The sequence below is a fragment of the Notechis scutatus genome, chromosome 1 (genome assembly GCF_049901735.1).
Source record: "Notechis scutatus isolate UNSWTSFEM ecotype Mainland chromosome 1, rNotScu1.2, whole genome shotgun sequence".
Classification (NCBI taxonomy): domain Eukaryota; kingdom Metazoa; phylum Chordata; class Lepidosauria; order Squamata; family Elapidae; genus Notechis; species Notechis scutatus.
The window spans coordinates 200,791,808-200,807,257 of NC_142009.1; the positions used below are offsets into that span (position 1 = coordinate 200,791,808).

General features: G+C 38.5%; 1 protein-coding gene across 3 annotated transcripts in view; it reads left to right on the forward strand.

Annotated features, from left to right (window-relative positions):
* The window catches only part of CACNB4 (calcium voltage-gated channel auxiliary subunit beta 4), a 135,131-nt gene that overhangs the window by 85,631 nt on the left and 34,050 nt on the right, over positions 1–15,450 (forward strand). For all 3 annotated transcript variants that reach the window (XR_015746541.1, XM_087949993.1, XM_026680092.2), the window contains one exon: positions 14,364–14,483. Coding sequence is in view for 2 of the 3 variants with exons in the window: in XM_087949993.1 (XP_087806119.1) it covers positions 14,364–14,483 (120 nt within the window). In the remaining variant the exon portion in view is untranslated. The remainder of the gene's footprint in view (positions 1–14,363; positions 14,484–15,450) is intronic.

A 15,450-nucleotide genomic window follows, 5' to 3' on the forward strand; every position in this document is an offset into this window, starting at 1 on the left:
AATGTTTCAAACGTTCTTAAGGCAGCGGGAGCTATAAAGCTCTTCCAAAGAGGGGAGAGAGCAACCAATAATCCTCTGGGCAGTGATGTTAACCCTCTGGAAGTTTGCTGTCCTATCTGCCACTGTACAATTGCCAAACCATACACAGGTGCAGTAAGTTAAAATACTCTCTATTGTGCAGCGGTAGAAGGTCACCAGCAGTTTTTCATTCAGTTGTTTCCTGAAAAGCCTCAGGTAGTATAATCTCTGCTGAGCCCTTTTGACCAGTGCTACAATGTGAGCGCTCCAGGTCAGGTCCTCTTTTATGGTAACACCCAGAAACTTAAAACTGGCCACTTGGCTCCACTCCGTCTCCATTGATAACCAAGGGCTGGATGTCTGATCCATTCCACTATAAGCTCCTTGGTCTTATTGGTGTTAAGGAAAGCAACCAGTTCACCTCATCTCGATAGGCAGACTCACCCCCCCACCCCTGAGTTGAGTCCCACCACTGTTGTATCATCTGCAAATTTAATAATAGTATTATTGGCATGAATGGGAATACAGCCATGTACATAAAGAGTATAGGGTAAGGGACTCAACCATGTATAGGGTAAGGGACTCAACGCACAACCATGTGGTGTACCAGTGTTAGGAATAAGGGCTGAGGATATATGATGAGTAGCAGGGGTGTCAAACTCTTTCATTGAGGGCTGCATCAGGTTGTGTTTGACCTGGGGGGGCACAGGGACTTGGCCATGGTGGCCCATGGGCAACATGTCACTCATGTTGGGGCACCTGTGATAGCCTGAGGACTTTGCCAGCAAAAATAGAATCCCAAGCTCCGTTTTCAGCTGCGACAGCCTCCTGCAACCCTCTGCCAACAAAACGACCCTCCTGAGCTCTGTTTTTGCTGGAAGAGGCACCACGGACCAGTCCTTCGCTGTTTCCAGGGCAGCCCCATGGACCAGATCTAAGTACCCCACAGGCTGGATCCAGCCCCTGGGCCTTGAGTTTGACACTCTGGATATATTATTAGGATTAAGTCAAGGATACATGACCTCCAAACTTCCCTGCACGTTATGAAGGAGAACATTGTCAATGAGGTGATTCAAGAATTCCTGAACAAGCTTAACTTGGCAAGGTTTGTCCTCCAACAAATTTCAGTACAATTAGAATTGGGGAGATGGGGAAAGTGTTCTGACCCAAGCCCTTGTTCAAATCAAACAACAGAAAGTAGATAGAGATGAACTAATAGGGCAAGTCAGTATTTATGGACCTCAGCAATTTAGGATGTAGTAAACATTTACAAATCATTTAAAACATAGCAATTATTTACACATTGCCAAAACCAATTATAGATTAGAAGGTGCGAGGGCTATTAAGACATCTGTCTTGATTTAGTATGCTGCAGTTTAAGCAGGGAATTTGCTGTAGTAATGATTTGTATATTTTTGACTCTTAGTTTGTTATATGAAGCCAACCATTGTGATTGGTAAACCTCTAAGCTAGAACATGGTTTAATTTAGTGCAATCTGTGAATGCAGCCAGGTAAAATTTATTATTAATAAGTATGACTTAGAACCTTGCATGTAGCCAGTCATGGAAAGTCACCATCAATCATAACATAGACTTTTTTTTTTTAAAAAAAGAAGCTTCCTATTATTCTTAAGGATGCATAACCCAAGTGATCTTTGGCTCCAGCATTTGATGAAGTCTGCAGCAAGCGCTTATAGATAATGATAAACAGACAAAAAAACCTCTTTCTTTACTTTTTTCCTGCCTAAATATAATGCCACCCTACTGAAAGCAGTAGCCCTATGTAACAAACAGAACTTGGCTGCCTGTCAGGATTATAAAGTGTGTCCTATGCAAACCATTCCTGCTATGAAAGTAGGTGGCCTCATTCAGAATCGGGGATGGGTTCCTTAAGAGATGCAGCATTCTAGAAACTGCTTGTCTTTTTGCTTCAAAATAGCACAAAGAATATTTTGTTAATTGGATAGTTCTTTGAGCCACTCGGTTTATTTGAATACATCCAGTCACTGTTATTAAATTAGTTTCATGCCAAGCTGTTAAAAAGCTCTTTTCATGTTCTGGGCTTGTTTTATTATGTATTTCTCTTTTAATAAAGAAACAGCCAAGCATTGATGATTCATCTTAAAACTTTGTCAAAGGAAAATACATGCTTTAAAATCTGGTAGAGCTGTTCAGAATAACACTTAAGGTAGACTTAGATATAGTTCAGAACCAAAATTACAGTTTCAGTAACACCATGGGTTAATGTTTCTTTGCTATTTTTTTTTTCCTACCGTCTTATTTTTCATTTTTTGTAAGCTTTTAAGGATCTATTTGTCTTTTTTGGAAGAATTTCTTCTGATACCAGAGAAGTAGCTGTTTTATCAATGCAAGGCATCCCACCAATCCTGAGATATTTGCTGCTTTTAGCTTCATGTCATTACCACCTTGCCTTCTTTTTCCTGAATTTGGAATCCAACAATGTTTCTCATCCTCATCCTTCCTTTGAATCCTTCAAAATGTTTGAATGTTGTTACTGCAACTGATGAAAACCAATAATATAATTTCAGTTGTTTTGAAGTAGGATACACACATGTATAAAATACTGCAGTTGTCTTGGCAACAGTGTAGAAGATGTATTTTAACTTCCTAGTCCATCTCAAGCCTGAGATGTCCCAGTAATTTCCTGTCCAGCTACTAACACAGTCTGATATGCTTAGTATCCAATATAAATAAGGTGATCAAAGTGCTAGTGCTTCCTAAGTACATTCAAAGAAATAAATAACTTTATCTCTCTCTCTAACTCAGAAAATGAGACAAAATGTTAACTCTACTCCCATGTGCAATATGCCCTTGTCAAGTTTACTTCATTGATCTGTCCTACTGGGTCCTTCACCTTACCCCAACTTTTAAATACAATTCCCGAGTATCAAAAGATTGTCCCTTAGTTAGTAGAATGTGATATTGGATTCAAAGATGTTTCACTATATGCGTAAACCAATCGTCTGCCTTTCAAAAAAAAAAAATCTATGTTACTTTTCATATACAAAAGTTGTAGAAGCACTAAACATCTTTAGAGAGCAGCCAGTTGAGGAAAACTCCAGAACACTGAATACTTTTAGAGAATGACCTTTTATTTATTTAAAAGATTTATATGGCCACTCATCTTAAGCAACTCTGGGTGACTTATAACAATAATTTACATGAATATCAGATTGTTGTAACTTCACCCCTGTGGATAATTGCAGGTAATTTAATAGGAGAAATCCAATCATTCCCCAAATGATTGAGGAATAAATGATAATTAAGATGCGTTCAGCACATAATTTCATGACTTCCTTGTTTTATATACAACTACAACAATCCTAAATGTTTGAGGAGAACCAGTGTAAGTGAATAAGGGAGCAGACATCTGGATTCTACCTCAGCTGTGAACACTTCTTGGAAATAGAAGTGAGGGGACTCACTGAAGGAAAAGCAATAATGCAGGATAATATTGTAGTATATTCTGCCAGGAATTAAAAAGGAACTGGCTGGCATTGTTTGTAGACTCACTTCTTGTTTAATTAGCAGGGCTCTTCAATTGAGTTTGCTTCATTGGAATGTAACTACTCTAATCAACATTTTCACATAGGAAGGTGTTTTACAATTAGTTTCAAAATTTTATAGTATTTTAAACAAACCATAGGAAAGAGTCTTATAATTAATTTCAAAATCTTATTTCAAATCCATCTGGCTCCTTAGTCCATGTCTAACTTTCCAAAATCAACATTCTAATCACTCTTTTGCTATATATTCCAACATTGGGATTTTTAAAAAGTTCTTAAACTTGCATAAAGCTTATTTTGGCAGGGATAGGAGGAACTCACCTGGTGTAATGCAACTTGTCATTCTCCGGTGTGCTGAATGGAGAATCCAATGCATGGGTTAATTCTGCTTCTTCCACTTGGAGACTGAGTCAATCAGATCCTTGGTCACGCCCCTTTTGCCTGAGCATGCCCAGTTTTGACTCAGTCTTCAAGCTGAAAAGATGTGCTAGTGAATAAGAGAGGGAAAGATTCCTTGGATTCTCCTAAACCGTAAGACTGGCTTTTCCCTCTGAACAGTGACTTGGGCAAAAAGAGGTTTCCCTTAGCTCCCAGAACTCTAACCCCCCCCCCCCGGAATGCCACTGTCTTACAGTTTCCTCACGGGGAGCCACGTATGGAGGACTTGTGGGCAATCAATCATAGGTTCTCTCCTTCTCTGGAAATGAATTTTGAGGAGTTGATCTGTTTGCATGGCTCCTTGTTCTGCCATGGTCATAGACTCTGCTTCAGTCTGTCCTTGCTTCCATGAAACTTCTTTAACTATTGTTTGTTTTCGAACAGCTGAAGGGAATTCTAGCCGTAATAGAAGTGTTTGTATGCCCAAAGAGCATTTGATAACATCAAATGGGAATTTATGCTATAGCAACTTAGATACATGGATTTTGGTGAAGAATTTTTTAAATATAATATCGGCAATATATTCCAGACAAGAAATCAAAATAATAATAAACGGAGAGATGACAAAAAAATTTAAAAACCAAAAAGGAATGAGACAAGTATGCCCATTACAGCTATTGTTTATACTAACCCTGGAACTGTTAACAAGGATAATCAGGAAAGAAACACAAATAAAAGGCCTGGAAATCAAGAAAGAAACCTTTCAATTACAAGCATTTGCAGATGACTTAATTTTTATCCTGGAAGAACCACAACAATCGGGGCTGAAACTTATAGAAATATTAGAAGATTATGGGGAAGTTGCTGGATTTAAAATAAAGAAAAAAAACCAAAAAGATAGTTAAGAACATGATGAACAAGCAGAAGGAAAACTTGGCCAAGGAAATAGATGTCCAGATAGTTAAAAAAATGAAATATTTAGGGATCAATATCTTGGCAAGATGTACAACAATCAAAGAGGAGAATTACGCAAATTACTGAAACAAATAAAAGAAGATCTGGAAAGATGGAAAAATCTGAGGCTTTCTCTAATGGGTAGAATAGCTGTAATTAAGATGAACATACTACCAAAACTACTCTTTTTGTTCCAAAACATACCCATAAAATTAGACAATTTTTTTTTTTTGGAAATCTGAACAAAATGACGCTAAATTTCACATGGCAAGGGAAAAAACCCAGGATTAAACTAAAACTCCTACAAGAAGCTAAAGAAAGGAGGTTTTGGCTTACAGATTGGGAAGTATATTACCAAGCAGCAATGCTGACCTGGGTGAAAGATTGGATAACTTTAAAAAATAAGAGATTGTTATCACTAGAAGACCACGTCTTACAGTTAGGTTGACATCAGGGGTTGGATTCAAATTTTTTAACAACCGGTTCTGTGGGCATGGCTAAGTTGGTGGGCATGGCTTGGTGGTCATGTGACTGGCTGAGTGTGGCCAACTCAATATCACTCACATTGAGGTGTGCATCTCCTCGCATGGCCTCTCATGACTGTAGGGATGCTGCAACAGTCGTAAATGTGAAAAATGGTCATAAGTCACTTTTTTCAGTGCCATTGTAACTTTGAATGGTCGCTCCACACAAGCAAAGTACCAGCAAAGGAGGGGAAAAAAACTCCAGAGAAGTTCCTGAGACAAGAAGTCCAGTCCTGCCAAGAATGTAATAAAGGGTTAACGGAGAGGCAGTTTCTGTAAGCAACACCAGAATGTTTCCTTCCTGCCTTCCTTACAGGATTAGGCCAGTAATTTCTTCTAACAACCGGTTCTCCAAACTGCTTAGAATGTTAACAACCAGTTCTATCGAATAGGTGCGAACTGGTAGAATCCCACTCCTGGTTGACATGTATTTTTTGTGGTATGGTAGGCATGCACACCATATTTTCAAAGAGATCAGATTAGATAAACATTGTTCCATTGGTATGGAATAAATCAAACATCAAAATTACATGGAAACTCCAGCTTTATCCACTTTAGAGGCATTAGTACACCCAAATCTTTTTAACCAGGAAAAAATTATTACATATAAGGATATCATAAATGAAAAAGGGAAATTGAAATCCAGACAAGAGCTAAAAGAACAAGGGGTAGAATTGGAATGATGGGCCTACTTACAAATTCAATCACGATATCATGACTGTAGCTTTTAATAGTGGCTACATTAATGTACTAATAAGATGGAATTTTATACACAGAGAGCCGATATATTTGAAAAGCCAGGGCCCACCATTATTCCCTTTAACTTTCTGAAGGATCACAGGAAGCTGCCTGCTGATATTGTGACTGAAATTAGAAAAAATTCAATTTTTCCCCCTGAAATTTCCCTTAAAATTGCACCCTGAATCCCAGGCTAAGCGAAAATGCCTGAAAACCTTGCTTGCTTGTGCTCTATACGTCAAACATTTTTTGCCATATTATCTCATTGCACCACCAGCTTATTGATTAGGAGTGACATAACTCTGTCTAAGTGCATATGAGAAAGATAGCAGTTTTTTGAGCAAGCATATTTCTGACTGGAATGAAAAACAAAGCAGCTTGGTTTGGTGTGGCAAAAAATGGTGAATCCCTAGCATTAGGCAGAGAATTTCTGCAAATTCTTTTTCCTATCAGAAAGAATTGTGAAAAATTGGTATTTGTTGAAAAGGAGTTTCAAAATGGTTTCAAAAGAGGAAAGGATTTCAGTGAAATTCTCATGGAAGAATATGTGCTCTGCTAAGGCCCGAAGAGTTAAATTGTGTTTGAATATTCTCTCTATTGGTTTTCCATACTTCAAGTCAAACCATTGAAAAAGTATCAAGAAACAATTTCTTCCTTACAGTTTTTTCAGGAGTGACCCTACTGAAATAGCTAAAGAAAACAAATCTGCCCCTGGAGAAATTCAGAAAAATCATTGAATTAATTTCTCTAGTTGCAGATTTGGTGGAGAATCTCAACAGTTGATTTCTGCCCAACTCAGCAAGTCCTATTTTAATAGGCTAGCCAGTTGGTGGTCCTGAGTGTTTACTGTTTTGCTGGATAGAGCCAAATAGTCATTGGAAGATGCACCGCACTTTCAGCAGACTCTGAAAATAACCTAACGTAACCTAAAAACAGGCTCTGAAGATTTTTAGGACCTCCATTTATATGTGAATAGGGAAATTGGCCTGGTTTTAATTTAAGAATGTTTTAAGTTTAGTTGAGAATTTTAGTGCTAACACATCTGGAGGATTCACCAAAAATGGGAGAAGGAACAGTGTGGGATATATACTTCAGGGATGTCTGCATAATTATGTGGCTTGGCTTTCAAATACTTAGAAAACCACATCAGTTATTTACTTTTGGAGGTTCATAATGTGAAACCCATTAGATCTTTTTTTTAAAAAAATTCCCAGTTTTTTCTTGCCATGCTGTCAAATTTTGAGATTCCTCCCCACCCAGTCTCCTCCATTGTTCAATAACAATACATTTTATTGTAATGAGGAGTTAAAATTTTTGTTATTCTCTCAGTGGTTAGTCCTCCTCCTACTTCTTTTTCTGCTCTGCCAGCTATGTGCAGTTTTCTTGTAGATCCCTAGTTTGTCATACAAGTACAGGAAACAAAAATTGTAAAGGGCATTTGAGGACTTCTTACTCACTGTTCTATCAAAACAAAAAGTTTATTTTTTCTTTGCTTCTTGTTTCTAAGTAGCAGATTTCTTCTGGGAAACCAGCTAATTAATTTATAAAATGTTAGTATTCACAGCCCATTGCCATACTTCTATGAAATTAGTTTTCTATGAGCTACAGATGTAAATTTCAGAATGTTTAAATCATATCATCAAAAGAGATTTGATGCTGCTTGGTGAGTATATGTTTTCTTGTGAATTTAATTTGTTGCCTCTTCATTGCCTGTTAATGTAGCCATATTTTTTACTTTGAGAAAGTATTAGTAAATTTCAGTATTCAACTTCTAAGGAGAGATTATTCAAAACTTTCCATACTTGTAATATATAAATGGCACAAGTCAGTTTTGTGATGGACTTTACATATTTAGGCTTATGCAATTTGAAATGTGAAGTAAACCTGGAAAAATGCATAATCATTAAGCGGTGGTGTGGGGAAGATAAGGAAGAGGATATGAGGAAAAGTAAAGTCCTACACTTAGGCAAGAAAAACCAAAAATACACATATAGACTGGGTGAAACTAGGCTTAATAGCAGTAACTGTGAGAGGGATCTTGGAGTCTTAGTGGACAGCCAGCTAAATATGAGCCAGCAGTGTGCAGCAGCAGCCCAAAAAGCCAATGCAATCCTAAGTTGCATTAACAAAGGGATACAATTAAGATCAAGGGAAGTACTAATACTACTCTATAAAGCCTTAGTAAGACCACACCTTGAGTACTGCATCCAGTTTTGGTCACCACACTATAAAAAAGATGTTGAGACTCTAGAAAAAGTACAGAGAAGAGCAACCAGGATGATCAGGGGACTGGAGACTAAAACATGAAGAACGGTTACAGGAACTGGGCATGGTTAGTCTAGTGAAGAGAAGGACCAGGGGATACATGATAGCAGTCTTCCAATATTTGAGGGGCTGCCCAAAGAGATGAAGGGGTCAGTCTATTTTCTGAAGTACCTGTAGGCCAGACAAGGAATAATGGATGGAAACTGAACAAGGAGAGATTTAACCTGGAAATAAGGAGAAACTTTTGTACAGTGAGAAGAATCAACCAATGGAATAGCTTGCCCTCGGAAGTTGTGGGAGCGCCATCACTTGAGATTTTCAAGAAGAGATTGGACTCCCATCTGTCAGAAATGATGTAGGGCCTCCTGCTTGGGCAGGGGGTTGGACTAGATGACCTACAAGGTCCCTTCCAACTCTTGATTATCTGTTATCTGTTTAATGGAGTTTACTCCCTTGATAGAGCTGGAATGGAGTGATTAAGCAGGTATTTCTCCCCCAAAATAGTTCTGCTTCTGAAGTAATCATTTCCAAATAGTGAATCATGACACTAATAGTAATTTAATCATTATTTGTAGGATGTCCTAAATACACAAAATATGAGTCTTTGACTGAACTGGAGTTGGTTTGACAATTTGGTGATTGATACCAATTGTTGGATCATAGTTGTTCTATAGTGTAATGCTTTGTATGCTGTGTGTGCATTGCATGTTTGCAATGTTATAATTGTCTCCTTTTATCATTCATTGATATTATAGTGCGGTTAGCTCTATATAAGGCTTTCTGTCAATGAGTGACTGGTAGGACAGAGCAAGGGAATTGCCAACAAAACCATTTAGCACGGATCAGTTTATGTGCTGATTTATCAGAGTTACTATTTTTGTAGTTCTTTAATGTACTTAGTTGAGATAAAATTCAGATGACCGAAACAACTAGGGTGAAGGAATAAGTACTCTGAAGTAGTGTTGGCCCAGAAGAGAGAATCTTTATCAGAAATGGCTGTAGACTGCCATGTATATAATTTCAACTATGTGAGGACAAAATGTTGAGAGATTAAAAAACATGTATGTGTATGCGCGTGCATGCATATGCACGGAACAGCAATCCAATTAGACTGTCCAGTGAAACTCTCTGATTTAGATACAAGGATTGTAGAAACTGGCTTGGCCAGTAGCTGGATCAAACGGCAGTGCTGAATATGTTGCTTTGTGTTTTGTAGTGACTCTTTAGAGTGATGTAATTGCTATAAGATCCTGAAGTCAGGTCCTTGCATGCTTCCAGATCGGATGCATTACCATGAGTTAATTTTTTCCAATTTTAAATCCTTTGGAAGGAGTGGTACTTCACTTACTCCCAGACTGGCAGATAACTCTGAAGTGACAAGAAACGGTTACCACTTCAGCACAGCTGAATATCCTTGCCCTTCTAGAAGAGTCTTTGATTGGTGTCTTTGAAGTGTTTATCAGCCTAAGGCTTGTTTGAGGTGAGAAACTTGTATCTCTTCCTACTTGTGCCTGATGACTGGTAGGGAAGGGACTAGTTGCAGAACCTAAGTAGTGGAGATACTTAGCTAGGTTGTCATTATACTGATTTTCTGTATAAGTGTAGGTCTGGGGCAAGGCAATCTTTTTGCATGTGTGGATGATGTAACCAGACCAGTGGGATTTAAAAAATAAAATAAGCATATTCAGTCTGTCAGATGTTTTCACGTTCTTAATTCAATTGTGTGTTTTTTCAGATACACAAAATGATTCAACCAAGTTTTTGATAACGTGGTTTGGCAACCTCTATGGGGAATTCAGAAAAGGGGCTAAAACAGGGATGGGTAACTAAGGCCCCTTTGCAACCTGTGGACTTCAACTCCCAGAATTTCTCAGCCAGCATGGAGTTGGTTCACAGGTTGTAAAGGGGGCATAGTATGTCATTATATTAATATTGCATCGTATGTCATTATATTAATATTATTTGTAGTAAAATCTCCCTTTCACATGCTTAGCATTTGCTGGCTAAGATTATGCCTTGCATAATAAACAACTCTTTGTATTACAAGAAGATAATATTATAATTGTATCTATAAAATCGCATTTGTTCCAATAAACCCTTAAATTAGTGAGGAAAGTTAGAAAAATCTGACTGAATTGTAAGTTCAAACTGAATGGGAAATAGAAGATTCTGCTCATGACAATATTTGTGTCACCATTATTGCGTGCTATTGCTGATGACAATAAGCAATAAACCCAGGCAAGAGAAAGATGGTCAGGCCAATCATTCTCTTGTTTTTAAAGTTCCTCCATGAAATGGTGCAAATGCAGCACCGTTTTAAAGATATTGTAACTGAGAAGTTGAGAGGAAGCTGGCGATTGTGATTTATTTACATAATACTATCAGTGGCTAAAGAGCTGTAGCTGGCTTTAGAGACTATGCTTTGCATAGAAAAAAACAACCATGTTCAATCCTCAAGAATTTGAAATTCAAAAAGAACCAGAATCAACCAGTATAGATGAGACTGAATTAGAGATTCCCGTTTCTCCACAAAACTACAATAACTGAACTAGTCCCAATGAATGAGGTTTATTTGTTTCAAAAAGTGTATGAGCTCCCCAGTAGCACTCAAGGGTGAATTCCACGAGAGAATAAAATCAATGCAAGTAAAAGAATAGTTAAAACAGGATCAGCTAAAATAGCAGGAAAATGTCACAGAAATAGAAAAGGCGTCATAATATTAAAAATGCAGCAGAAGTAAAACCGATTAAAAAAAACTTTGCCTAGCATGATAATGATAACAAAGGAAGTGCATTTTGATTTCTTGAAGTAGTCATGGTGATTAAACTCTCTCCCCACTTTGCATTCTTAAGCAGACTTGAGAATGTTTGATAAGTTAATTTATTGCAGAGAAATTAGGAATCCATACTAGAAGAAGCAGCTAAGAGCACCCTGGAATCTTGCCCTCTAGTTAGTTAGTCTCCAGGCTTGAATGTGGGTTTCTTCCCACCTTTTCAAGTCAAACAGCCATTGTATCTGCTTGATCCTGGTTTTGGAAGTTTCTAGCATCTGCCTCATGCTTGTAAAATGGGTTTTTAACAGTGTGAGAGTCAGAAATTCTTCCTCAGTAATTTCAGCTTTGAAACCAGGGATTGTCTCATGGGCCTGATACAAAAGTCTCCAGCGATTCACAAATTAATAAAATGTATCATGGTTTGTCATTATATAAATGTACCGATTTAAAAAATATACCGTATATACTCGAGTATAAGTCGAATTCGAATATAGCGAGGCACCTAATTTTACACAAAAAACTGGGAAAACTTATTGACTCGAGTATAAGCCGAGGGTGGGAAATGCAGCAGCTACTGGTAAATTTCAAAAATAAAAATAATTAATTTGGGAAAGCGATCTCACTATCATGAAAGGTTTAATTGATTCACTAACCCAAAAGAAGAAGATGATGATGACAGCGGGAGGCAGGAGTCACTCTCTTCCCCTCCTCGGAGGCCCCCTGGTCAGGAGTCACTACCGCCGGCGCGGACCCCAGTCCACTTAGCCGCCTCGGGAAGGAAAGGCAAGCGCTTTTTGCCTTTCCTTCCCGGCTGGGAAAAACTGTTGGGAGTCGCTGCCGCCGGACGCGCCCCAGTCCCGCCTCGGGAAGGGAAAGGCAAAACGCTTTTGCCTTTCCCTTCCCGGCTGAGGCTTGTTGGGAGTCGCGGTGCCGCCGGAGGCTGCGACTCCACACCATTTTTTTTTTCAGAGGGAATCTGACTCGGTATAAGCCGGGGGATTTTTTTCAGCACAAAATGGGCTGAAAAACGCTTATACTCGAGTACATCGGTATATTGCAAAAGCGAATCTGTTTTTTCAGTATGTCATTTTGGCCACTTATCTAGCCAAGGGGTTTTCTTAAACCAAAACAAATTTAAATATGAGTGTCTGTGAATCACATCATAAAACACTGAGCTGAATCATCTTGAAACTTCACAAAGAAATAAAAAGTATAGTAAAGTTGCTCTTCAATTTGGCACATGTCCCTTTCTCATAAGAGCATTCAGTAAATCAGTGGTGGGATTCAAATTTTTTTACTACCGATTCTGTGGGCGTGGCTTGGTGGGCGTGGCAGGGGAAGGACACTGTAAAATCTCCAGTCAGAGGTGGTATTTGCTGGTTCTCCGAACTACTCAAAATTTCCACTACTGCTTCTCCAGAACAGGTCAGAACCTGCTGAATACCACCTCTGATTCAGTTCCTGAAAATTTAGCTCAAAATTTTATGGAAAGGAAATTTAAAGCATACGTTCTGTCACAATGAAAATAAGCAAGTACTGTTTGGTATTTTCCAATTATAATTAAAGAGAAGGCAAAGATAAGAAGACCATTAGCAAAATGAGCTTATTGGGGAGAGACAGTTTGAGAAAGTTGCCCTATCTCGATCCTCTTGGGTTGAAGAGGGAGAGAAAAGGAAATACTGCAAGGCTTTAGAGATTCTGATACTATTTAGCCTAAATAAATAAAGGAGAGTTCCAGTATTTCTTGGAGAGGACATTTCCTGACTTGGCCGATCAAGAATGGCTGACAGGTGGAAAGTGGCCATCTTAGTGCAGAACCTGGAACCATCTCCGTTGGGATACACCAAGGAGGGAGTGGAACTTCGTGCCTCAAAGCTGTTCACTTGAGTGCAGCTCCAGGATGACCGACAATGGAGAGTCCAGAATGGAGAACCATGTGGAGGATTCTGAACCTTCACATCATCCCCAAACTGCAAACTGCAAGAACACATCCTTATTCCTGCCACTCAGTTGGGGATGGTGTTTTACCTTTCTTCGCATCAGGAAGTAATGCTTTTCTCCTGGCCAGGTTTGCTAAGAGGCATTGCCACCACTGCTGCCTCCTGCCTATGCCCTCCTTTCTAAAGAGGCCATCCTAAGTAACGGTTGTAGGGTGCAAGGAGGCCCTGAGGAAAGTCAGCCTCTCCTTGATTACTATCTTGATTCCCCTGACCAATGCAGGTGGAGGGGAACCTACACATGCTTGTTAGCAATAGAGGAGGCTTGGAGAAAGGAGAAAAATATCGGAGGAAAGATAAAGTTGTTTCTTAAGGCTGTATGGGCCAGAAGCCCCACAAGGTCCCGTCCTTGCTTACAAAAAAAAAGGCAAGTTCATATGTTGTCACAATATGTATTCTAATTCTGATTGTCTTGCTGTTTGTTGATACGATTATGGAATAACATGAAGTAATTGGAGGCCCAGTTTGGACTGCAGTTCTAAACTTATTTATTCACTGATAAAATCGAATATTTGCATAAGATCAGGATGCTTGTCAAAAATGTACGCACCATCGTACAGTTTATCAAGAGAAGTGAATTTTATTGAGTTGTGCTACATTTTGATTGAATCCTGTGACCTTTCCATGGAGAATAATCTCTATTCTATTGCCATCTATTGAACAAGTTCTGAACCTTACTCAAGCAGCCCCCTAGGTTAAACAAGAGGATCTGTTCCAGGAACTAGTGCTTAAGCTGATTTTTCACATATCTCAGATTGCTTGCCAAGTACGGGCATGAAAATAGTAGCTGCTATTTTTGTGTCTCTTTGCATAAAGTTGGAAGACCATAAATCATGACTTACAGAATCTGAGCTCTGCCTGCAATAGGTTGCTGCATCCTGTCCGTTACTTTTATAGAATACGCTGAAAGTTTTTAGAATACATTTAGAATGACATTTGAATAAAAGTAGCCCCTGTTGAAAAAAAGGTATTTTCTGTGCTTGAGCTTATCTCAGAAGAAAAAAAGAGAGAAGGAAATGAATGTTAATGTGCTATTCGGTCAGAAAGAAGAAAAAGGCCAACTTTATAAATGAAAGATAACTTTGAAAGGGAGTTAAAAATAAAGGCCTGACCTTGGATAATTTTTCCTGCACATTTGGTTTCTTTATATATTCTATCCATCATTTTGTTAATAATCTTCTCTTTGCAGGGATCAGCAGATTCATACACAAGCAGACCATCAGATTCTGATGTATCTCTGGAAGAGGACAGGGAAGCCATCCGCCAAGAGAGAGAACAGCAAGCAGCTATCCAGCTTGAAAGAGCAAAGGTATCTCCCTCCCTCTCATTTGTTCCTCTTCTGTCCTTCCTTTTATTTATTTACTATCCCCCCACACACACACACACACAATTTTTAGATTTCAAGAGGGAGAAAAAAATATGCCATGGGGAAATCCAGCCATAGCTTCAGTAATTTTCTGGAGTGGGATGAGTAGGGTATTTTTCAGCATAAGTATCTTTTAAATAAATGATTTTGTGATACTGTCTATCTTTCCTCCATCTGTATGTATTTGTGAACAGGTTTTATAATAAAAAGGTTCCCGGAAATCACACTATCTTCTGTCTGCCCTGTAAGATAGATCAGGCCAAGAAATCAATGACATTTATATGTCTAAAACTACTTGGGAACAGTTATAGTAACAGAATCTTGCAAATCCGAATGTGCTTCTATCTCTTTCCCATTATCTTCATGTCAAGTAGGAAATGGCTTATCTGAGGTGTTTTCTCAAATTAGTTTCTTGGAATAGACTCAAACGAGGCTTGTCTGACTGTTGCCTTTGTAGGGCTGTTTCTCCTGACCTTCAAGGCCATTCCATGTGCCTCATATATCTTCTGTTATATCACACATTACCCTAAAGTCTTCTAACTTAATAATCTAGCTGCTGAAATTGAGTGGAGAGGTGTTTTTTGTTTGTTAAAACAAGCATTCCTCAGATATCTCATATTTAAAAGTAAGAATTTTCATGTTCTTCATGAAAATTCTTAAGATTTGCCCAACTTCCCCAAAGATTAGTTCAGTCGCCAGAAGATTTCTTGCTCTACTTCTCTAACATTTGTGCAACACTCATTGCTCTCTTTACAGAATGTTCTTGGTATTGTTGTTAGATGTTCTCTGTTCATACATATATATGGACTCTCATGTGTAGGTGGTTACATTTAAGAGCCAAGATTATTTTTTTTACTCACATGAGGTAAACGGAGAGCAGATTGAGGCAATGATGCTTCACTAATCTGGG